Source organism: Bos indicus x Bos taurus, chromosome X (assembly GCF_003369695.1).
Source record: "Bos indicus x Bos taurus breed Angus x Brahman F1 hybrid chromosome X, Bos_hybrid_MaternalHap_v2.0, whole genome shotgun sequence".
NCBI classification, from domain to species: Eukaryota; Metazoa; Chordata; class Mammalia; order Artiodactyla; family Bovidae; genus Bos; species Bos indicus x Bos taurus.
This window is the reverse complement of record NC_040105.1, coordinates 37051830-37075532: the sequence shown is the minus strand read 5'-3', so window position 1 is coordinate 37075532 and position 23703 is coordinate 37051830. Positions and strand designations below refer to the sequence as shown.

The window sequence follows — 23703 nt, the reverse complement described above, 5'->3', positions numbered from 1 at the left end:
TACTACCCTTTCATTACTGTAATGAAATTATTTCATGAATAGTTTCCTTCCCTACCCTGGCAAAATGCCAAGTAGAAAACAAACATAAACCCCTACCTGAATCACAATAGCAAAACCTGTTCTACAGATGTAACCAGAACAACATCCTAATACCATAAAACACATTTTAAAGTTCTAGTGACTAAGACCTTACGGTTACCAAGATGCTTCTTGAACATCTGCCAGTTTACCAGCTGTTTAGTCAGAACTTGAGGATTTTCCTTTTAATACATATTTGTATCTTGGTTAATATTCAGAATTGTCAGAACAAATATTATGGCATGTCATTCACAGCACATATGATGTGAATGCTTTTGCCATTTTTCTCCAGATATATTTCAATTTCTTAACTAAGCAAACTAGATGATAAGATCCGTTCCAGCTCATCTGTCTTATGCTCAAAAAAACTACTATACTCAACTCATGTCAGGGACTATTGTAAACACTTTACAAGTACTAATCACTTAATCTTAACAATGATCCTATAAAGTAGACACTGTTATTATCCTCATTACACAGATGGGAAAACACGAACTCAAAGGTGCTAAACAACTTTCCAGAAAAAACTCAGCTAGCAGAGCTGGAATTCATACCTAAGCAGTCTTGCTCTTGAGTCTTGGTCTTAACCAACAGGAAAATCTGCCTAAATAAATATTAAATATAACGAGGCCTAGCAGTGGTCTTAGCTCTACTCTTTATCTCCTTTATCAATGGGCGGCAAGAAGCAGGAGTCTGCTAACCTTAAAACTGTCCAGGGCCTCAAAAAGTCTGGAGAATCCCCTCTTGCCTACAGCATTGTGGAGAATTGTCCAATTCTTCTTTTTTTTCCCCACTGAGCCCAAATTTTATGCCTATTTCCTATTGTATGAGTATTCTATATATAAAAGCTTCTTGAAATCATGCTATTGGTAAGCCTCACTGCAGGAACTTTGTTTCTGGGAATCGCCTCCCAAGGCATAACCAATGATCAGAAGCAAGAGGGACAGGCTCCTCTATCTGCCTACCGACTTTCTTATCAATCTGCCTCAGGCAGAGAGAAGAGCCATCAGCGTGTTGAACTAGAGAAAGGAACACCCTTGCTCTCCATAGCCACACAAAGGAAGTTAGTACCTGACCCATGCGCAAGACCCTCTATTAGGTTTTCTAACAACAAAACGGTCAGCAGGTCCACTTAGAACCCTGCATTCTGCTGCAGATTCTCACCTCTGGCAAGGCACAGCAAAGCTTCTTAAAACACAGTTACTCATGTTTAGTGAACTTTGTAAACAATCAGGCACAGCCACTTGACCCTCCAAAACTGAAATAAGCTTTTGCATTTTCTACCTTTGACACCACTTGAACCAAAGATGCTCACAAACATTTGCACACACATCCTTACCTGCACTAGTCATTTCAAGTATATTTTGATTTTTCCTTCCCTCTTTTTTCAAATACTTTATTCCATTATCTTATTTAATGGTCTTGTTTTATATGTGCTTACGGCTATAAACCTTTTAGAAATATATAAGAAATAAAAAAAATTTTTTAATGGATATATAGGGGCTTCCCTGGTAGCTTAAAGGTAAAGAATCCGCCTGTCCATACAAGAGACACTGGTTCCATCCCTGATCTGGGAAGATCCCACACGCCAAGGAGCAACTAAGGCCGTGCACCACAACTACTGAGCCTGTGCTCTAAAGCCCAGAAGCCACAACTACTGAAGCCTGTGCTCCACAACAAGAGAAGCCACCACAGTGAGAAGCCTGCACACCGCACTGAAGAGTAGCCCCTGCTTGCCACAGCTAGAGAAAAGCCCATGCAGCAGCAAAGATCCAGCACAGCCAAAATAAATAAATAAACACAATTATTTTTTAAAAAGCCTTTGCCTTGCGAAGGTTAAAAAAAATGGATAAATAAATGGCTTGGACCTTGCAAAGAAAACGTCAGTTCTCCTGTGTATGACTGCACCTGTTCAACACGCCTGATTCTAAGCTATACCACCAGGCCTATCAATACTTTACAGAGACATGAGTGAGGAATCAGAAGGTCCTATGCTAGATTCTTCAAACGTAGGCTCTAGAAGGAAAACTGAGAGGCTACATAAGCAACATTGCCAGGCTCCAGTGAACTCAAATACAGCCTTGACATGAGGGGTGGGGAGGAGTGTGTATTTCCCCAGCAAGTAGCATTAAGTAACTTCCACCGGCTTGTGGCCACAGACTCCAGAAAAGAAAATTGGAATCCATATCCAGGCAAAAGCCAAGCCTGAATGAAAAGTCTTGGTGGTACATAGAAGCACGTTTCCTCCAGCTCATTTGGGGTGAGTTTAATTTTGGAGGAATGGATATGAACTCACCCTCAACTCCTACACACTTCATATTGTCTTACACATTGACATTCACTATTACACAATCATTTAGACCATTGTTTAGACGGCTATAGCAGTTATATATACTATACTGAGTATGGCTGAAAACGCTCTTTGGTGTAGAAAAATATAAATAAATAAATAGTTAACACCCATGTATGTGTTAGTCACTCAGTCGTGTCCAACTCTTTGCAACCCCATGGACTCCTATGTCCATGGAATTCTCTATTGGAGTGGGTTGCCATTTCCTTCTCCAGTTAATACCTCTCTCTCTCCATATATATATAAGTTATATATCACTTACTGGATTTGCAATAGTCAAATTCATCTGGTATAGGTAGTTGAGAGTAATGTGGGATCCAAATCACAGATGTCTAACATGAAGTATTAATAGAAGTCTGAGAAACTTTCATACTGGAGAAGTCAATACAATACAGCTCAATCAACCTTAGGGTAAGAAGAAAACAAACTAGAGTAAATGTTTTACTGCTTTACTGATGAATAATTTATATATAAATAACTGCACATATTTAATGGGTACAGTTTGATGATTTTGGACACATGCATGTAAAATTTTCAGAAATTAAAAATAAATACAAACTTCAATTTGCCCAAAAGAAAAATATTCATATAGAATATTTAGATAGAATAGAATATAAGTTCAATAAAACAGATTTTGTTTTATTCACTGCTGTCTGGGACGGAGTATAGTGCCTGGCACACAGTGGGCCTTTAATAGTTATTTGTTGAATAAATTAATTGATAACAAGGATTTATTATCATTAAAAAAAAAACAAAACACTGTATCCGAGTCAGTGCTACATAGCTTTTTCATTTATCAAACCATATGCTATTAATACAAACATGTTCCAAACGGTACACCTCAATCCTTGAAGAACATTTCTAAAATGTATAGGATCTTCTCCAAAGAAAGGTATAAAAATAACAAATATAAGGCTGAAAAACACACAAGCAAAATATATTTCTGGGTGGCCCACGTTTACCAGAAAGACAGATGTCCAGAAATCTCCATTCCCTTTGGATTGTTTAACTGAGTTTCATGGCACATTTGACACATCTGTTCTGCCAGGCACTCTTACTTTGAAAGAGAAGAAATTGGATAACCAACTCTGCTCAACATATTTTCATTCTTTTTACTAAGCATTGACTAAAACAATTCAAATGAGCTTCTAAAAGGTTTAAAAATGAATAGAAAACTTTGAAATCAAAGTTTCCTAGATTCTTCGTAGATATTCATCACTTTACACACACACACACACACACACACACACACTTCCTTTAATTAACCTTGACATTTGGATCCTGGTCCACATATGAAAGAACAACTCAGAAAATGTTACAGAAGCAAATGGTAAGAACTGCTTTGTCCATAAGTAGCTAATTCTCACCAAGTCTACAGTCATGAATTTTACTGTCTTACTTTTTCCTGAACATAGTGGACATATACCATTGTAATAACCTTGTTACACGTTGCTTTGCATTTATGTTTAATATTATCTTCCCTAGAGAAAATTCAATTTCATTCTATCCACTGAGCCCAAATTACTTTTTGGTCTCTTGAGGCATAATCAGAAATACCAGAAATAGCTTTCAACTTGAAGTCAGCATTAAAAACTACTTATCTCTGGAAATATAAAGACTGGCTATCTCAATCTTCTTCCTCAGGCTCCTACATGTGGAAAAACTGCAGAATCAGCCTTAATAAGGAAAGGCCAGCAACACCAATGACTATTACGCATATAATCATATAGCTGTGAGAGTTGGTCTGACCCTTTCTACAGGCTCCTCTTGCCCATGTTTAAATCTCCAACCCTCAGCCAATCTAAGAGTAAGGTGATCTTTAACTGCAGAGTATGTGGAAGGATTGAGTATGTCATACCTGAGAAATAAAAATGTGAATTCAGTTCAACTTTTTAAAGAAGTCTTTAGTACATCCACATACCTGTCAGCAGGCTAGGTACTATTAACTATGTGTTTAAGGCATTTAAAGGAGAAGGCAATGACACCCCACTCTAGTACTCTTGCCTGGAAAATCCCATGGACAGAGGAGCCTGGTAGGCTGCAGTCCATGAAGTTGCTAAGAGTTGGACACAACTGAGCGACTTCACTTTCACTTTTCACTTTCATGTATTGCAGAAGGAAATGGCAACCCACTCCAGTGTTCTTGTCTGGACAATCCCAGGGAAGGGGGAGCCTGGTGGGCTGCCGTCTATGGGGTCGCACAGAGTCAGACACGACTGAAGCGACTTAGCAGTAGCAAGGCATTTAAAAAAAGGTGTTTGTAGTAACAGATGAAGGACACTATTATTTTTCTCAAATTAAAGTTCCCATTTTGAGATAGTTTTTAAAGTAGACATACAAAAGTTGGTTATTTGAAAAGATCAACAAAATTGATAAACTCCTAGATGGACTGATTAAGAAACAAAAGATACAAAATGAATTATGAATATCAGAAATGAGGAAATAGCATTACAGTCCTACAAACATTAAATCATATAAGAGAATATTACTAACAACAGTTGCCAATAAATTCAGCAACATAGGTGCAATGGACAAATTGGTAGAAAAATACAACATACCAAAAGTGACACATGATGAAGTTAAAAATCTGAATAGCTATCTGCCCATTAAAGAAATTAAATTACTAATATATCTTTTCCACAAAGAAAAATTCATTCATCATTGTTTTGCATCAAGACCAGAGAAGGTGCTGAAATACCTAATCCAAGCTCACCTTACTCACTTTTTGAAAAGTTACAAATTTTATTAAAATCCATTAAAGCTACCAGTGCTATACAAAAAAAAAAGAAAAGTAGGCACATACCCTTTGTGGACTTGCTGTCTAGTGCAGTGATCCTAAAGGAGGACCCTCTATAAGTAAACAATAAAGCATAGTAATTAACCTCCATAGGTAAAAATATAGCAAATTAACCTCTAATAAGCATTTCACCAAGGGCCTGCACCACACACTAACATTTTAAGCTTATCTTGTTTAATTTTCAAAACAATCTTGTGAAACCTGTGTTGACAGATGCAGTTGACAGATGAAGAGCCAAAAGGCCTGTGAGGTGAGACTGGTCACACAGCTATTTGGTGGCAGAACAGGCCATCAGCCCAGACCTTAGACCAAGCACATTTAAACAAAGTAACAGCTGTGTTCTGCTAACAGGCTGCCTAGAATGAGCGTGCCTCCTGAATTTCCCAGCCACTGATGTCCCAGAGCTGCAGAGAAACCACCAGCAAGAACGTAACACTATATATACACTTTGGGTGCAGGTCTTCCCAACCCCCCACTGCCCAACAGTGTCTACCTATGTGTCTCAGTCATCTACATTTCTCAATGAGCTCCCATATTTCTTCATGGAATATGAAGAAGCAAAAAAGGAAGGAGAGAGGAAAAAAAGAAAAAGGAAGTGAAAAGAGAGAGAAGGCATAAAAAAGCATTAAAAAAAACTCAAAACATTTCAGGGACTTCCCTGATGGTCCAGTGGTTAGGATTCTGCACCTCTACTGCAGGGGTCATGGGTCTGATCCCTGGTTGGGGAATTAAGATACTACATGCTGTGCAGAGTGGGAAAAAGCAACATTTCCAAGCACTTTCATATCTATCATCTGCCTTATCTTCCTACTCTCTTGAGGAGGTAGGCAAGGCAGTCATTCTGTTTTATAGAAAGGGAACGTACGATGCAGGAAGCCATGTAAATCAAAAGGAGGATGGAGAAACGGTGTGAGTCAGACAGGACAGGAGAACAGAGGTTGGCAATCTAAACCCTATTTTTGTACAGTATGAGAGTTAATAGTGCTTTGAATACTGTTAAAGGGTTATAAAAACAGACAAAAACCAAGAAGACTATGTGACACTGACCATTTATTGTTTAGTCGCTCAGTCATGTCTGACTCTTGAGACCCCATGGACTATAGCCCACCAGGCTCCTCTGTCCAAGGGATTTCTCAGGTAAGAATACTGGAGTGGGTTGCCATTTTCTTTTCCAGGGGATCTTCCTGACCCCTGGATCGAACCCGCATCTCCTGCATTGGCATGTGGATTCTTTACTGTTAATCGAAAACATTTATTATCTATCTCTTAGAAAATTGTTCCCTGCAATAGAATACTTAGCCATAAGAAAGAACAAACTAGCACTACATTCATCAGCATGTCAGCATGTATACTTCTTGAAATACTATGTTGAGCAAACAATGCAAGTTACATGATATCTACAGTATGATAAAGTTTAAAGACCTACAAAACCAATACATAATAGTCATAGAGACAGTGTAAATGCAGTTAAGTTATAAATCATGCATGAGAATGATAAACTCTGAAATTATGACAAGGAAGCATCATGGGGTGCCCCAATTGTACTAGTATTATTTTATTTTTTAAACAGAAAAAAAAAATTCTGAAGCAAACATGTCATGTGAATAATCAATAAAGCAGACAAGTAGGTACATGGGTGTTATAATATTCTTTACTCCTATCTACATGCACAAAGAAAAGATATCTGCAGCTAATAAGTGGGTGTGTATTACAGATATTGTGTATGGTTTTCAGCAAGGCCTCCAGAAAAAGCCCCATAAAACAGAAGAAGCCCACTCATGACGTCCTTGTGGACAAGTTAGAGAAAATGCATATGCTACTACGAGTGCAGTGCAAATGGATTTTCAATCAGATATGCAATCTCTACTCATATGCTTTACTACTTCCTTCCAGGCCAAAGGGCAATTGTCAAGGAGTGCACAGGGCTGTAGCTTTGGGGCTGTCCTAGCCTCATTGTCTTGTCAACTGCTGCATGAAGACATAAACTTATAGCCAGGACAAAACTGGGAAGACAAAAGAAGCATGATTCACAATTATCTGAACAGACTGATATCCTGGGCTTGAATCCAAGAAAAGGAAATAGAACAAGAAAAAATATATATCAAACCCTAACTTTATATATGTAAAATTATATTGAGCAAGTACAAGATGGGTAAATCTTGATTTAGCTGCTCTCAGTATGGAAAAAGAACTAGGACAATTTATCAGATCATCTATCAGTATAAACCAATTGTGTGATTGAGCTCTCCCAAAAGCTACATTTGGGCACATCAATCAAATCACAGAGTTCAGATTAAAGCAAAAATAAAATAAAACACAGTTTCACTGCTATAAGCTCATCATATATGCCTACAATGTCACATGCAGTTATGAATGCCATGTGTTAAGAGTGACAAGTCAGATGAACCAGACTATACTTCAGGTAGAGACCTTGATGGCTACCAAGCATGCCATTAGAGAAATGACTGGAGAGTTTGGAGAACAGAAAAGAAAAGGAAGACAGGACACTTGTGAAAATGTGAAGACCTGCCATGTCGTAAGGGAAGTAGTTGTGTTAGCGTTGCTTCAGCAGGGAAAAATCAGGTCTAACCAACAGGCTAAAAATTATAAGAGGCTAATTTCCATATAATACAAGTGAAAATGCTCTACTGAGTAGTGTCAACTTAGTGGCGTATTATCATGAAAGGGATTTCATTTTCTCTCCTGATCTCCTCTCGATTGTGCTAAGTGGAAACAGAATCTGGAAGAAGTGACAATGTCCCAGTTCTGAGCCTAGACCACAAGAGGCTGCACACTCTTTGACTCTCTCAGAGCCCTGCCACCACCAGGCCAGCCTGCTCAGGAAGTAAACACATGGAAGAGAGCCATTCCAAGTGCTGCCATCCTAGACCGATTATTCCCATTGACCCCCAGACTGCATGTGAATTCATGGGCAAGCTTACTCAACATCAGCCTAGCCAAGCCCAGACCAGAACTGCCCAGTGGACCTGTAGACTACTGAGCAACAATAAATGCTAACTGTTTAAACCACTAAGTCTTGGGTAGTTTGTTATTCACAATAGCTAGCTGGTACAGTGGAGACCTTTTGTCCCCTTTCCAGGCATATTACTCCATAGTCTCTCCTTGCCCCAGGCTATTCCCTCAAGTGGCCCTCCATCAGAAACCTACAACAAGCTCTGAAATCAAATGAATCCTCTATTTTCCCTCATCCAGCTATGAATCCCTGGGGCACAATTTCAGCCTATCTCTTATACAAACCTCTCTATTCCTACCCCTCTACTCTTTCACAGCCTCCATCAGAACGTGTGCCCTTGAAGAACTTAACTTCCTTTTCCACAGCTGCACATGCCTGGCCCGCTTTGACTGAAAAGACCACCTCCATTCAGATGACAGCACTAATGGCAGAGCCTGAGACAAGCATCTGGATGCAGGCAGTTCACTGGGAGGGGAGCCTAGGAAACAGAGCGAAGGAGGGAAGGAAGTAAGGCTCATAAAGACTACATAACACTGTCAAGCTGGTTACCACTGTGGCCCATGGACATCATTTCCACTGGGGATCCACCATATGTATTGGATCCCAAATTATTCATCTTAAGGACAGAGGCCAAAGCTTTATTCATTCACTACCATCTTCCTTAGTTTGCAGGTGGCCCAACAAGCGTTACCTTGCCCACACTTTCCAGCACTAACTGAACTGTGTTCCATGGCATAGAAGAAAATCCTAAGACAGAATAGAAGAAAAATACCTCTCATGGTGTGCTGGGACACAGGCTGGACAGGGGATGTTAGCAATGTCCATGGAACTTTTCACCACAGCTATGCTAAAATCAAAAGGGCCAAGGACAAGTGGCTCAGAGTACAGAAGAGCCTGTTACAGGCCCTACATTCAGCTCTCCAGGCTATGAGTCCATTCATTTCTCCTGACTAAACCCATCAACTCCATGAGCTCTCTCCTTTCAGATATCCCACAGACACTTTCAACTCACAATGACAGAAACTGAGAAGAGTCTGGAGCACACCCATGGATCCAAACTCTAGTTGCATTTGCTGATAGCAGCAGCATGGGCTCCCTCAACTGTGAGTGGGTTAGCCAGTGGATGAGACTCTGAAGGCCCCTGCCAGGCTCTGGAAGCAATTCTTCCTGAATTGGGACATGAATTAGAGAGATGGTCACATCCATAAAGAAGAGGTGGAGCTCAGGATTGGGCACTGCCCTTTCCCCATGTTGGGGGCAATGCACCTCCTATGGTGGTCATGGGCCTGTCGCTTGCTGGCTCCAAGATCCAGGCTATCAGGTCACAGATACCTGTCAAAATGCATCGTCCAGCAGAGGTTCAACTGTCGCTCCTCCCCCCCCCCCACACACAATGCAATAAAAGTCTTGCTTCCAATTACACACTTCTTTCAATATTCCTGCTCAATATTCCTTTGTTTTCTTTTGAATTCGTTTTAACATCTGTAAATTCCCTCATGAATAATAAAATCTTTTAATGTGTCCAGATCTATATGAGTGACAAGATTTCATTCTTTTTGAAAAATATCTTTTAACCACTTTGGAGCTCACGGTGAGATGCCCAACAGACTCACCTGTCAGAGCCAGGTAAACACTGTTCATGGAGAAGTGCGCCTGGTGTGTGGTGAAAGCCCAGGTGTGTCTTTTCTTATCTCTCCTGGGTGAAGCCAGAACACCAACAAAACTATGTGGACTCTGTGTTCTTCTAATTTAAAATTGCCTCTCTACTAATGTTTTATTTCGGTTTATTTTTGGCTGTTAAGTTATTCCCTATCATTGGCAGAAATGGATGGGGATTTGGTACGAGGATCTGACCATCCAGAGCTCTCTCTAAATGGGTTCATGGTCTATAGATATTCAAGTCTATATGATTCAGGTCCCTGCCCACAAAAGAGAATCTGGTTTGTCAGCCTTTTTATTTTTAGTCCATTTTTTATCTCAAATCAATTCAAAATGTCATGCCCTTTGGGAAGAAAACAGCTATTTGAAATCTGGACTAGGGAGATTTTCTGCTTGTGTTTACACTTAACCCATGACTGAAATTGTAGAACTGAAGCTATGTCTCTGTGGCTATATGTACTTGTGTCTATAGTTCAGAAATTCCTTCATCTCTGATTATGTGAGGATGTAATGTGTTCCTACCTTTGGATACATGTCAATGTTCATCGCAGCACTGTTTACAACAGCCAAGGAAGCAACCTAAATGTCCACTGACAGAGGAATGGATAAAGAAGATGTGGCATATATATACAATTGAATATTACTAAGCCATTAAAAAGAATGAAATAATGCCATTTGCAGCAATATGGACAGACCTACAGTGTAATATTGTAAGTCAGACAGAGAAGGAGAAATATTGTATGACTTCCCTTTTATGTGGAATCTAAAAAGAAACGATACAAATGAATTTACTTATAAAACAGAAAGACTCATAGACTTAGAAAATGAACTTATGGTTGCCAGTGGTGGGGGGTAAGTGATATGAAGTTTGGGAAGGTCATGTACACACTGCCATATTCAACATGGATAACCAACAAGGACCTATGGTATAGCACGTGGAACTCTACTCAATGTTTGGTGCCAGCCTGGATGGGAGGGAGGTTTGGGGGGAAAATGGATAAATGTATATGTATGGCTGAGTCCCTTCACTGTTTACCTAAAACTACCATAACATTGTTAATCGGCTATATCCCAATACAAAAAAAAAAAAAAAAAGTTTAAAATTTGAAAAAAATACAGGACCTCTATTCTGATTGGCATATCTAAATAAATAATTGCTTATATAGACTGAATATAACTAAAATTTCCTACAATATAAAAATGAACTACTAATACTTTAAAAGTGCTAGATTTTAAAATATTCAGATGTTATTTATGTTCACCAAAATTATTAATATGAAATCTTTACTTCTAATGTTATTTTATTAATAAATATTTTGTTAACCTATCAAAAAAAAAATAAAAGTTCAAATTGACATAATTCATGTTAATCTTTGACTATGATGACAAATATAATATTTTGGTTTTAATGACAACTAGGTCTTCTCTGAGTCATCAGTGTTAATTATAATACAAGCATACATTTTTAAGCCTCTTGAGTATATTTTTCCTAAATATGTAAAGGTTTATGATCAAAAGAACTAGAATTACTCCTACTGAAGGTCTAAGATTATAGGAAAAAAAATCAATTTATATTCAAGCAAATAGAATGAGTCACTGTTCTGATAAACCTGTGTTTTCCACAGTAATGAGATTTTGGAGTATGTTCTGTTGAAGAACATTTCTAAAATCTTTAGACAACTGAAGGCTCTGCAGTGATATTATGAGATAATTAATAGAAATTCAATGGATGCCTAGAAAATGTCTCAGAAAGAATACTAAAACATTGATTGTTAAGCATGATTTGAGTTGATATACTTTTGCTACACTACAGAGGCTGTATCTTTGTATTTGTAAATGAGTATGTTCATTTCTGCCAGGATGTGAAACTACAGAAAGCAATTGCATGGCTGAATAAAGCTGGCTTAAATGTATGCAAAAGCTCTGCTAAAATGACAGAAATTTACATGATCCACCCCCCTGGTTTTCTCCATGAAATACCTGTGACTGCTTAAAAGTTATAATTTATGTAAATGAGACTCTACAAGAATGAGTCTCCACTATGAGTCTGAAGATAATGAGACATTTTAAAAATTAAGGGCAGAAAAAGTGTTTTTGGGCTGAAGTAAAATGACTTGTTCCAGAATGGGAAAGAGGAAGTATGGTGAAGGAAAAAAAACTGAATGAATGCAGAAAGCATTAAGTTTGTGGAAGAATCTGAAAAGTGACACAAATCTGTGTTAAACTTTGCCAAATCTGGCTCAGTTTATGGGTTTACTTGTAAGTTTGTCAAAAAGAGATTGTGGGTCCTTTAGAATCAAATAATACATTGTAGCAAATCTAGAATTTATTTGCTCTCTGTGAAAATGAGAGTTTTTTTGGAGTATTGGTCTGCTCCTAATAAGAGATTGTAAAAGGTTACTCTGCACCTGTTATTAGTTTCCTATGGCTCCTGTGATAACAAATTATCACCAACTTGGTGGCCTAAAACAACACACCTTTATTCTCTTACAGCTTTTGGGGCCAGGAGTCTCAAATTAGTTTCTCTGGGTTAAAATCAAGGTGCCAATAAGGGCCATGGTCCCTCCAGAGGCCCTAGAGAAGAATCCATTTCCTTGACTTTCTAGCTTGCATTCCTTGCCTAGTGGCCCCATCCTCCATCTTCAAAGCAAGCATATAGCATCTTTCTCCAGTCCTCACATTATCATCTCACTCTGTAATCAAATCTCTTCCTGACTCTCTCTTATAAAGACATTTGTCAAATGTGAGCTGTGTATCAGTCATGAATTATAGGACTTCCTATCAGTTCATAAGGAATTAGAACAAGAAAAACAGATAATATTGACTGTACACTGAAGATAGTATGAGAAGCCCTGTACTATAATACATCATTAAAAGAGAAAATTGATCCTTATGAACACTGTGAACTTAGAATTAATTTGTGGTGTGAGTAACAAGTTCAAGTCTCTATAGTGTCCAGACTATAGTGGCCACTATGAGTAAAGTGGGTGAGACATGAAATGCAAAAGAGAAAAGTGGCAAACCAAAGGCCAACCTTAATAGGATAGTATCTTGTATCTGCAGCTGACTGCAACCACATGGACACCCAGACATTTTGATTTCACGAAAGAAGTCAGAAATCCAGATACTTAGGTTAAAAGTTTGTGATTCTAACTGTCAGCACTTATGAATTTTTTTTTAAGATGTCTGCGGAGGACTAACAAACACCATCCAGATTAGGTTTGTGAGCTGCCACTTTGCAATTTATACTTTAGGAAAGAATGTATTCAGTTCAGTTGCTCAGTCGTGTCTGACTCTGCGACCCCATGAATGGCAGCATGCCAGGCCTCCCTATCCATCACCAACTCCCAGAGTTCACTCAGATTCACGTCCATTGAGTCAGTGATGCCATCCAGCCATCTCATCCTCTGTCGTCCCCTTCTCCTCCTGCCCCCAATCCCTCCCAGCATCAGAGTCTTTTCCAATGAGTCAACTCTTCACATGAGGTGGCCAAAGTACTGGAGTTTCAGCTTTAGCATCATTCCTTCCAAAGAAATCCCAGGGCTGATCTCCTTCAGAATGGACTGGTTGGATCTCCTTGCAGTCCAAGGGACTCTCAAGAGTCTTCTCCAATACCACAGTTCAAAAGCATCAATTCTTTGGTGCTCAGCTTTCTTCACAGTCCAATTCTCACATCCATACATGACCACTGAAAAAACCATAGCCTTGACTAGACGGACTTTTGTTGGCAAAGTAATGTCTCTGCTTTTCAATGTGCTATCTAGGTTGGTCATAACTTTCCTTCCAAGGAGTCAAGAATGTATTAGAGATTACTAAATGGTCCCTCATTTAGAGATTCTATTATGGGGATCTAGAGACCTATTCTAAGAGTTACAGCTACATGACTGCAGGACCTGTCAGATTCAGGGACCAGGGGAGCCTGGGCCCTCAAAACACCTCTTCTCAGAGGCTGTCTTCAGAGGGAGGCCAGCCTTATTCCCAGGCCTTGTGTTCACGCCAACAGCAATCTGACATCACTCTCCAAGGTCTTTCCAGGCTGGACTCTTGGCTCATGTCATCTCACAAGTGATGTTTTCACCTGTGCTGACCTGTGTCTGGTGTCTGACCCTGGCCTGCCCTGACACTGCCTTTGGTCACAGACCTGGTTTGGCAGGCACGCCCTCCCTAGCCCTTGTTCCCATTCACACTGGTTTTAGTTTTCCCACTCCCAACAGGGCACTGGTTGTCACTGGTCTCTGCAGGGCTCAAGTTAGAACAAATCCTCCCTCACCAGTCCCCTTCCGTCTTTTCAAAATGCACAAAAAGCCTAACCTTGGGTGACTCATGCTTTCCCAAGGGCAGTGGTTCTCAGCCTCTGCCTGCCTTACTCCCCTGGTGGAGGACCCCTGGTCCTGGGGAGGAGAGAGGTGTGGCAGGGTGCCTCAGTTAGACAGAGGATAAGCTGCCCGGGGCCCCCATGTCTGCTGTAAACCCACAGGCACAGCTGGAACACGATTCTTAAAGCAACAGTGGTACAGCTCTGCCTGATTCTCCCCTGTCCACGTGACTCTGCACATGGCCTGCCCACATGAGGTCAGAAAAGCTCAACCTCCAAACCTAGTCATCAAACAGAGTCTAAAGAGCCCAGGAAGCCTGGCTCCCTGCAGGTGTCACAGGGCCACTAGTGCTGACACAGCATGGACTGTAAGGTGACCCTGAACACACAGACCTGCTAACCTGACACAGTTTATCCACCTACTATAACTTCTCTGGTCCTCAATGGATCCTCTGGTGTGACTTCCGGTGAGGTATCCTGGAGACCAGGTCTCATGCTACAACAAGTCATGGTGTGACTTCCAGTGAGGTATCCTGGAGACTACATTCAGTGTTAAACATGCCACAGCCATAAGCCAAAATCAACCACTTTCAGCAACCATACAACTATTTAACCAACCTGGCAGGATGTGAGTACGATGATTGATTCCCTGGCACCACCCACCCTGGAGGCACTCCCTGTTGTCTGAAAGTCAGTGGAAGATGAGGTACCATGCCCTGGACATAAAGATGCTCCACTTCAGGGATAGGGTGGCATGGCTGGTGTCCTCATGTGACCAGCTGAAGGACACTCTCCACCTGCCATTGCTGGGGAGAAGCCTGCTGGCCACTCAAATAAGCAGGAGGGTAAGAGGGAGGCTTGCCTGAGTCCAGAAGGGCTTTATGGCTCTTGTAATGATCCACAAATTTGTGCGGTGAACATCTTGACAGTGAGGCATCTGGTTGAAGGAGCACCAGGTGTTAAGAAAGGTTTCTTGGATTAAACAAGCACCCGCTCCACCGAGCTGTACGCACACCCAACATGGTTACTCTCAGACACTCCTGAGAAGCCAGCAAAGGCTAAGCCAGTGCCAAGCTTCCATCAGTGGAGGAAGGAGGGAGATAGAGGGTGTCACTAGACAGAGGGGAGCAGAGAGGGAACCAAGGTGAGGACTGTGTGGTTCCTGGATGTAGCCCTGGCTTCCTCCTCTGCACAGCACTCTACCCCCACAGGGTGCAGCAGGCCAGGCCAGGGCTCTCACAGCCAGAGGCCCAAGCATCTAGCAATCACATGAGAACCAGGCCTGGCCGCCCCTTGGGGGACCTGTCCAAGCAGCTGGGTAGGGAGACACAGGCAGCCATCTGTTAAGGGTGTGGCCTGTGCCAGGCTCTGTGTTAAGTCACAGTTTATAGGCACATGATGACTTCATCTCTGGGAAAACCCCAAGATGGAGGAACTCTTGATTATCCCAGTTTTACAGGTGAGGAAGCTGCTGCTCACAGGAGACAGATGGATGTCCAAGATCACACAGCCAGAAAGTGGTGAACTGGGATGGTGAACCCAGGTCCACTGACCCCACTGTTGAAGCTAACTGGGCAGCCTCTGACCTGTATGACAGGCCAGGAGCAGCAGAGGGGGGCCCTTCGGCATCTGATGAACAGGAGAAAATGTCAGCTAATAGGAGAGTAATTAGTTTCCTTCTTCACTTGATGTGACAACTTTTTTTCCAACCTAACACAGCACGTAGAGTGTTTATAAGAACTGTGTATACATCTGAGTCTATCACTTGGGACAGAATTTATGTATTTGTACATCTTAAAACATGTATTCGGCCACTGATAACTTTGTTCCTCCCTCAAATAAATGGTGTTAGACAGGTTAGGTATTTCATGTGAGAGTGAGATTTTTAATTGTGTTTACACTGAGACACATTCATAAGTTAAGTTCAGTAATCTTTAGTAATCATATGAACTGCTTGAATTGCATGTTTCAGTCCAGATGTGTTTATATAATATTACCATTTAATTTACCAGTTTCCACAAGAGCAGACAGAAGGGTATATTCCACAGAGAGTATCACAGCACTAATAAGCCCTGTTGCCAAGTCCATTTTTGGAATGAGGCAGGGTATAAATCAACAGTATATGTCAGGAACTTGGGAACTATGTCTGACATCTGCCTTTGTCCCACCTTCCCATTCAATCAATCATCACCTTGTTCAACTTCTGCACCAGTAATATTGCTCCAATAACCCATTTCTACCATTACAGCCTAAGCCATTATTGTTCTCAACTTGACAACAGTAGCAGCCCACTTCTGGGCCTCCTTGTTTCTCCCCTCACTCCCTTCCAATCCATTTTCCAGAGTAATCAGCTTCTAAAACAAAATCTGATCATGACACTGTGACGTTTAAAACTCACCAGTGACCTCCTAGTGCCTCTGGGATAAAGTCTGAAATCCTGGGATACCCTTTCCTTCTTTTACTTCACTTGATTCATCTACCAGATTTTACTTTATACTTAAGTTCCCCTGGGAAATTTTCCCTTATCTCCCAGACTCGGTTAGAGTCCCCCAACAGACTTTTACTTTGCAGGATTTACCTGAAATAAAATAAATATATGATTAATTATTTGTATCCTATTTGCTTATCCTGTTCCAGAAGGATACAGCCCTGTCCACCTTATTTACCACTTAATCCTTGGAGCCCAGCACAAGGTCAGGAACACAGAATATATTCAATACATATTCATTGACTTCAATGAGTGAATTCACATAAATCTAATCCTATGTCCTGCCTCCTCTGGTATACTAGGAGTACAATTTTCATCCTTAAGAAGATGGAAGTAATCAGATCTACCTCACAGGGGTGCTGTGAACGTGAAACAAAATCATAACAATCACAGTGCCTGGCACAAAGCAAGGATCTGAGAAGCAGTCATCATTACTGCCAACATTACCGCCTTGACTGGAAGAGAGCAGGGCACTTGGAGATCCAGGCAGGCCAAGTGGCATGCTGCAGAGGCCTTCACAGAACACAGAAACCTTGGTGTACTCACCTGGGCCTAAGACCAACCTATCCTCCAAGGTCCAGAGACTTAATCAAGTCCCCTGAGAGCTAACTAGTCTCACTCAAAGGCTGAGGGTCATAGACAGTGTCCATTATTCACTGACTATGGGGGAAGAAACTCTCCAAAAGTATATGATACCATTTATATGAAGTATACACAATAGACAAATTCATAGAGACAGAAAGTAGATTAGTGATTGCCAGGGTCTGGAGAGGGGAAATGAGCAGTGACTGCTACTAAGTATGGGATTTCTTTTCGATGTATCAAAAATATTCTAAAATTAGATAGTGATGATGATGACACAACATACTGAATATCCTAAAATCCACTAAATTGTACATTTAAAATGGTGAACCTATTGTTGTATGAATTGTACTGCAATTAACAAAAACCTCTCCAGTGGACCATGTGGCTGGCTCCACCTCCCATCCAAGCTCTGCCAAGGCCAAATTCATCAGCATTTGCTAAGTGAGCATAGGATAAGAGAGAAAAGAAAGCTATACAGAGCTTGAATGTTGAATGGGATCAGGTTTGGATGGACTTCGTGTCCTCTCCTGTCAAGAATGGATATTTTTATTGGTCTCAACATATGGTATGGCAGACAGTGTCTTCCTCCTATATTTTAAGAAAACATAATTTTGTTGTGGGTGGCAATGGGCCCAGCCCTAGGCAGGCTGTGACTTATCTAGTCCAGTGTTCCCAAACTTTGCTAAACATAAAAATTACCAGGAGCACTTGTTTAGAAAACAAAAGAGAAAAAAGATCAAAAGACCTATCTGAGGCTACCATCCCATACCTAGCAAATCACAATTTCCGAGAATGAAGCCTGGTTTTCTGTAGATTTTTTAACAAACTCCCTGGCTCCCACCTCTGGTCACATCATCACCAGAGAAGTTGAAGGAATGCTGTTCAAAGCCACTGGTTTTAACTGTCCTATGCCCAGCTTCTCTAGCATTTCTTGAACCAAGGTGATAACATGACCAATCCTGGTCAATGAGACCTAAATGAGGTTTATTAGGGAGGTTTCTGGGAAAGCTTTTACTTACTAATAATCGGGAAAGGAGTACATCAAAGCTGTATACTGTCACCCTGCTTATTTAACTTATATGCAAAGTACATCATGAGAAACAGTGGGCTGGATGAAGCACAAGCTGGAATCAAGACTGCCAGGAGAAATATCAATAACCTCAGATATGCAGATGACACCACCTCTATGGCAGAAAGTGAAGAAGAACTAAAGAGCCTTTATATGAAAGTGAAAGAGGAGAGTGAAAAGTTGGCTTAAACCTCAACATTCAGAAAACGAAGATCATGGCATCTGGTCCCATCACTTCATGGCAAATAGATGGGAAGTGATGGAAACAGTGGCTGACTTTACTTTTGGGGGCTCCAAAATCACTGCAGATGGTGACTGCAGCCATGAAATTAAAAGATGCTTGCTCCTTGGAAGGAAAGTTATGACCAACCTAGACAGCATAATAAAAAGCAGAGACATTACTTTGCCAACAAAGGTCTGTTCAGTCAAAGCTATGGTTTTTCCAGTAGTCATGAATGGATGTGAAAGTTGGACTATAAAGAAAGCTGAGTGCTGAAGAATTGATGCTTTTGAGCTGTGGTGTTGGAGAAGACTCTTGAGAGTCCCTTGGACTGCAAGGAGATCCAACCAGTCCATCCTAAAGGAAATCAGTCCTGAATATTCATTGGAAGGACTGATGCTGAAGCTGAAACTCCAATACTTTGAATACCTAATGTGAAGAACTGACTCATTTGAAAAGACCCTGATGCTGGGAAAGATTGAAGGCAGGAAGAGAAGGGGACGACAGAGAATGAGATGGTTGGATGGCATCAACTCTATGGACATGAGTGTAAGTAAATTCCGGGAGTTGGTAAAGGATAGGGAGGCCTGGCATGCTGCAGTCCGTGGGGTCGCAAAGAGTCGGACACAACTGAGTGACTGAACTAAAGGAAGAAAGACATTCCCCCTTCTGCTTCATGCTTTTCTTCCTACCTTGAATGAAGCCATGATGGATTCTATGCAGTATCAACCCAAAAGAAAGGCCAATGGAACTGTACGGACATCAACTTTATCAGTGTGAGCAGCTGATATAATGCCAGCAATGGCCTAACTCCAATTTCTTCTTAGATGAGCAAAATAATTGGTTGTCTAACCTTGTAGTCAGGTGTTTGTTTCTTGCACCAAATGCATTCCTAATCATATGACAGATACTGCCCATGTTGGCCTCCATGACACACCCTAGCCTGTGCTCTAATTATAACTACCTTTCCCCTTCCTCAGATATGCTAAGGCAGTGATTAGGATTAGTCAAAACCTATATAAATGGCAGTTATCTGTATTTTTAAGAGGACCATGCCCACTTCCTTTCTCTATACATATTTGAATTTTCATTTAATTCTCAGGGGACTCTCGAGGTGCATGTTACAGATATTCTTTGTGACACTGACATTTTATGAGATAGGTTTCATTTTCCCGAATAGAATTCCATCTGAAAAACTGTAATGTGGGTTGGCAAACTTTCTGTAAGGAGCCCGACAGTAAATACTTTATGCTCTGTGGACCACTTATTTTCTGTTGCAACTATGCAACTACTCAACTCTGCTCAAAGGAAAAAAAAAAGGCAGACATAGACAATGGGTAAATCAAAGGGCATGGCTGCATTCTAATAAAATTTTATTTACAAAAACAAGCACCCCCTGATTACATCCATGGGCTGCTATTTGCCAACCTCTGAGCTAAAAGACAACTTCATTTTCAGTAACTTGAGAAAAAAAATTGAACTGACATGTAAAAATCAAATTGGCTATGACCATATCTGGTCTCTTGCTGTGTTCCTGCCACATAGAAAAACAATGAACTGGGTAAAGGGTATATTGGCATGCAGAGGGCTCACCTTGGTCAATGCCCATTCTAGTTATAAGTCCCTAGAAAACAAGGATGCTGCTGCATTTATTGAGCATCTACTGTCTACCTGGGGTTGTGGAAGGTGTTTTCACAGGTGTTAATCCACCAAGGTCCAAGATGTCAACTTAAAGTTCTGATATATCTTAAGAATCATAATCATTCTTACGTAATCTGGATAAGGGAGACTGTGATATACAAATAACCTGTGACTCAGCCATAAATTAAAGACATTTTACCATCCAGCCTAGATTAGAGGCAGAAAGAAGACTGAGGGAAGTTAAATTAATAAGGGTGATTTATTTTAAAATATTCCAATTTCAGTGTTATCTTAAATATGTATTTTTAAACTTAAGGCTTTTAACTCACTTTTGCTTATCTGTATAGTAAAACTTACCAGAATATCTGGTTTTCATTTACTTAACAATATTAATATTTTCAAAGGATTATTTCCTCTTTTCATATGAAGGTTTTTCACTTGTGTCCAATGCATGTGCAGTTTTTTTTTTAATCTGGCTTAATCAAAACCTGCCCTCAATTTGATGATGTGAGACTAGTCCAAAGGTTAGAGAAGTATGTTTATTTTAAAGATGAGATATCTATTAGAACTTCAAGAAGACAGGAAGAACTCCTGATGCCCTCATTCACCACAAAGAAGCTGTTACAACTGTCTCAGCTGCTTTACAACTACCGCTGAGTGACAGAGGCACAATCTGAAGAGGCCCAGCCCCTGGCAACCATCCTTTCGGCCTATGTACAGCAAGTTGTATTTTCCACAGTGATCACAGCTGTGAACCTCTAGACTGTGGCCATTCCCCAACAAAAGTCAGTTTCCTTTCTTCCCTTTGGCTTGAACCTCGACAGGATTCCTGGCTGTATCAACAAAGAAAATGGCAGCAAAAGTAATGTTGCATGACTTCAAAATCGGATCACAAAAGGGATACCCTTCCACCTGGCCCTCTCTCCCTCTTAGGATATTCGCTCTTGAAAGCAGCCACCATGCTGTGAGGAGGCTCAAACTAGCCCACACGGAGAGACAAAGTGGGAAAGATCTGAGGCCCCAGCAACAGCCAGCACCGACCGTAAGAATTGTGAGTGGATAAGCCCTCAGTGGATTCCAACTCCCCATCTTTGAGCCACCCCAGTTAACGCACAGTGGAGCTGAGGTGAGCCCTTTTGACAGCTGCCTAAACTTCAGATTCATAAGCAAAAGAAACACTATTATTTTAACTCACTACGTTTTGAGCTTAGTAACTGCAACACAGACTTCGGATGGAAGGCGCATAGAAATGAATTTCACCTGAAACAAAACAGACCTTATGTTTTGCTCTCCACGCTTCCCAAATGCAAACAGAAATAAAAAATATACATACATCGTCCGATACTGACATCCTGCTGCAAGACACTTATGTACAGCTGCAGGGTCAGCTGTGGGGCTGAGCCCAGGAAAGCCTGGATCACCGATGCCCGGCTGAATGCAGATCGGTGGGTGAATAGCTTGCCCTCTGCCTGGCCCACTTCCTTCTCAATTTCCTCTGAGTGGCCATTTTTTGGTATCTGCCGCTTCTTGGTGATGCTGACATAAGGTTCTTCAATGTGGTTTGACTGACAATAGATGCAGAAGACTTCAAAACACCTGGAAACAAACCAGCAAGTCATGATCATCAAAGGCAGACAGGATCCTGTCTTTCCTTAGTTACCCCGCTTTCTCTTAGCTTTCTCAAAGCCCTGGCTTGGTTACTCTGGACTGCAACTCGCCCCCGACCCCTGCCACTAAAATCATCCTCTCTAAGGACCAGTTGTAAGCATGCAGTCTTCTTGAGGCCCTCCAGCAGGCCAACTGGCCTGAGCATGAACCACATTGAGAAGTGACACCGAGGGCCACTGAGGCAAGGAAACCAAGCCGAGAATGGCATGGGAAGTGGTTCAGGCTCCAGAAAAAAAAAAGTTCCATTTCCCTTCCTAACACTTATTAGCTGTGCAGCCTTGGACATGTCTTTTAACCCAAGTTCTGTCCCTGAATTATAAAGCAGAGATAAGACCTACTTTGCTACACTGTCATGGAGATAATGCAGTATATGGGGGTGTGTGTGCACACGTGTGCATATATATACAACACCCACCCCCACACACATATTTTAGATCCAATAGATGCTCCAAATTACTTCAGTTAAAACAGCAGTTGTGGTTGGGAGATCCCCCAGCACAGAGCAGCCTCCCACCTAGAATTCCCCTGGAAGTCCACATTACCTATTTCTGCTCTCTTAAGCCTTTTCAGAACAGGACTAAAGTCAATCATACCTGGAAGCCTGCCAGCTCTGTCTTATCTATGGAGTTTCAAGCTTGCCTGAGGATGGAGCCTGAACCAGTCACCTTTCTAGACTGATAGAGTAGTTGGCTTTTAAAACTGGATTTTCCTCTATAGGTAATGATATGAATAGCGAAGAGAGGAAGAGTACTGATATATACAATTTACACACACACACACACACTTTCAAGTGGATTGAGGGATTGATAGAGGGATGGATAGACGTGTGAAATAAAATGTTAACTGTAGAATCTAGGTGGCAAGTACTTGGGTGTTCTTTGTACAATTCTTTCAAGTTGTCTTCTGTATGTTCAAAAATTTTCATAACAAAATATTGGGGAAAATGTTTTTTTCTTAGTAATAAAAAATGTTCATGGCTTTAGGTTTCAAAATTGTTAAAGGACGTTTTTCCCCAAATGTGCATTTTTATAACAACCTTATAATGCTGCCAGAAGATTTTATGGCTTCATTTATTTTATTGAGTGTTGTTAACTTTGTACTCTCACCTGGAGGCAACCAAGGAAATGAGAATACATGTATAATTCGAAATACTAAAATAAAACCTAAAGTAAGAAAGGAAATGCAGGAACTTCTTTCTTTAGTGAGTACAAAGTGGATATATTTTGTGATTATCTTTGTTCATTTGTTCCTGGGAGAAAAAGAGGTACACAGTAGTGTGTGTGTGCAAGGGGGTGGGGAGGGAGAGGCAATTGTCTGCTACATTTTGTCCACTGGGGTCATAGATACTTTAATATATTAGTTGTGTTTGACACTTTGCAACCCATGGACTGTTTAGTCCATGGAATTCTCCAGGCCAGAATACTGGAGTGGGTAGCCTTTCCCTTATCCAGGGGCTCTTCCCAACCCAGGGATAAAACCCAGGCCTCCCACACTGCAGGTGGATTCTTTACCAGCTGAGCCACAAGGGAAACCCAAGAATACTGGAGTGGTAGCCTATCCATTCTCCAGCGTATCTTCCTGACCCAGGAATCAAACTGGGGTCTCCTGCATTGCAGGCAGATTCTTACCAACTGAACTATCAGGGAAGCCCCAATATATTACATGAAAACATGTAAAACAATGTGGGATCAACTTGTTTAGCTGAAAACAATGAAGTTCAAGGTTTTGAGCTAAGTCTAGCTGATCCAACTGAATCTGCTCTGAGGAAAAACTCAGATCTATGACTGAGGGCTGTATGAGGCCTTGTAACTTGACACAGGTGGACCACTGATCACAAGCACTAGAAGACGGAATAAACT

The 23703-nt window shown here is 41.0% G+C and overlaps 1 protein-coding gene across 2 annotated transcripts in view; it reads right to left on the bottom strand.

Annotated features, from left to right (window-relative positions):
• The window catches only part of XK (X-linked Kx blood group), a 56324-nt gene that overhangs the window by 18769 nt on the left and 13852 nt on the right, over positions 1-23703 (bottom strand). For both annotated transcript variants that reach the window (XM_027534766.1, XM_027534765.1), the window contains exon 2: positions 21510-21772. In XM_027534766.1, coding sequence (XP_027390567.1) covers positions 21510-21772 — 263 coding nt within the window. The remainder of the gene's footprint in view (positions 1-21509; positions 21773-23703) is intronic.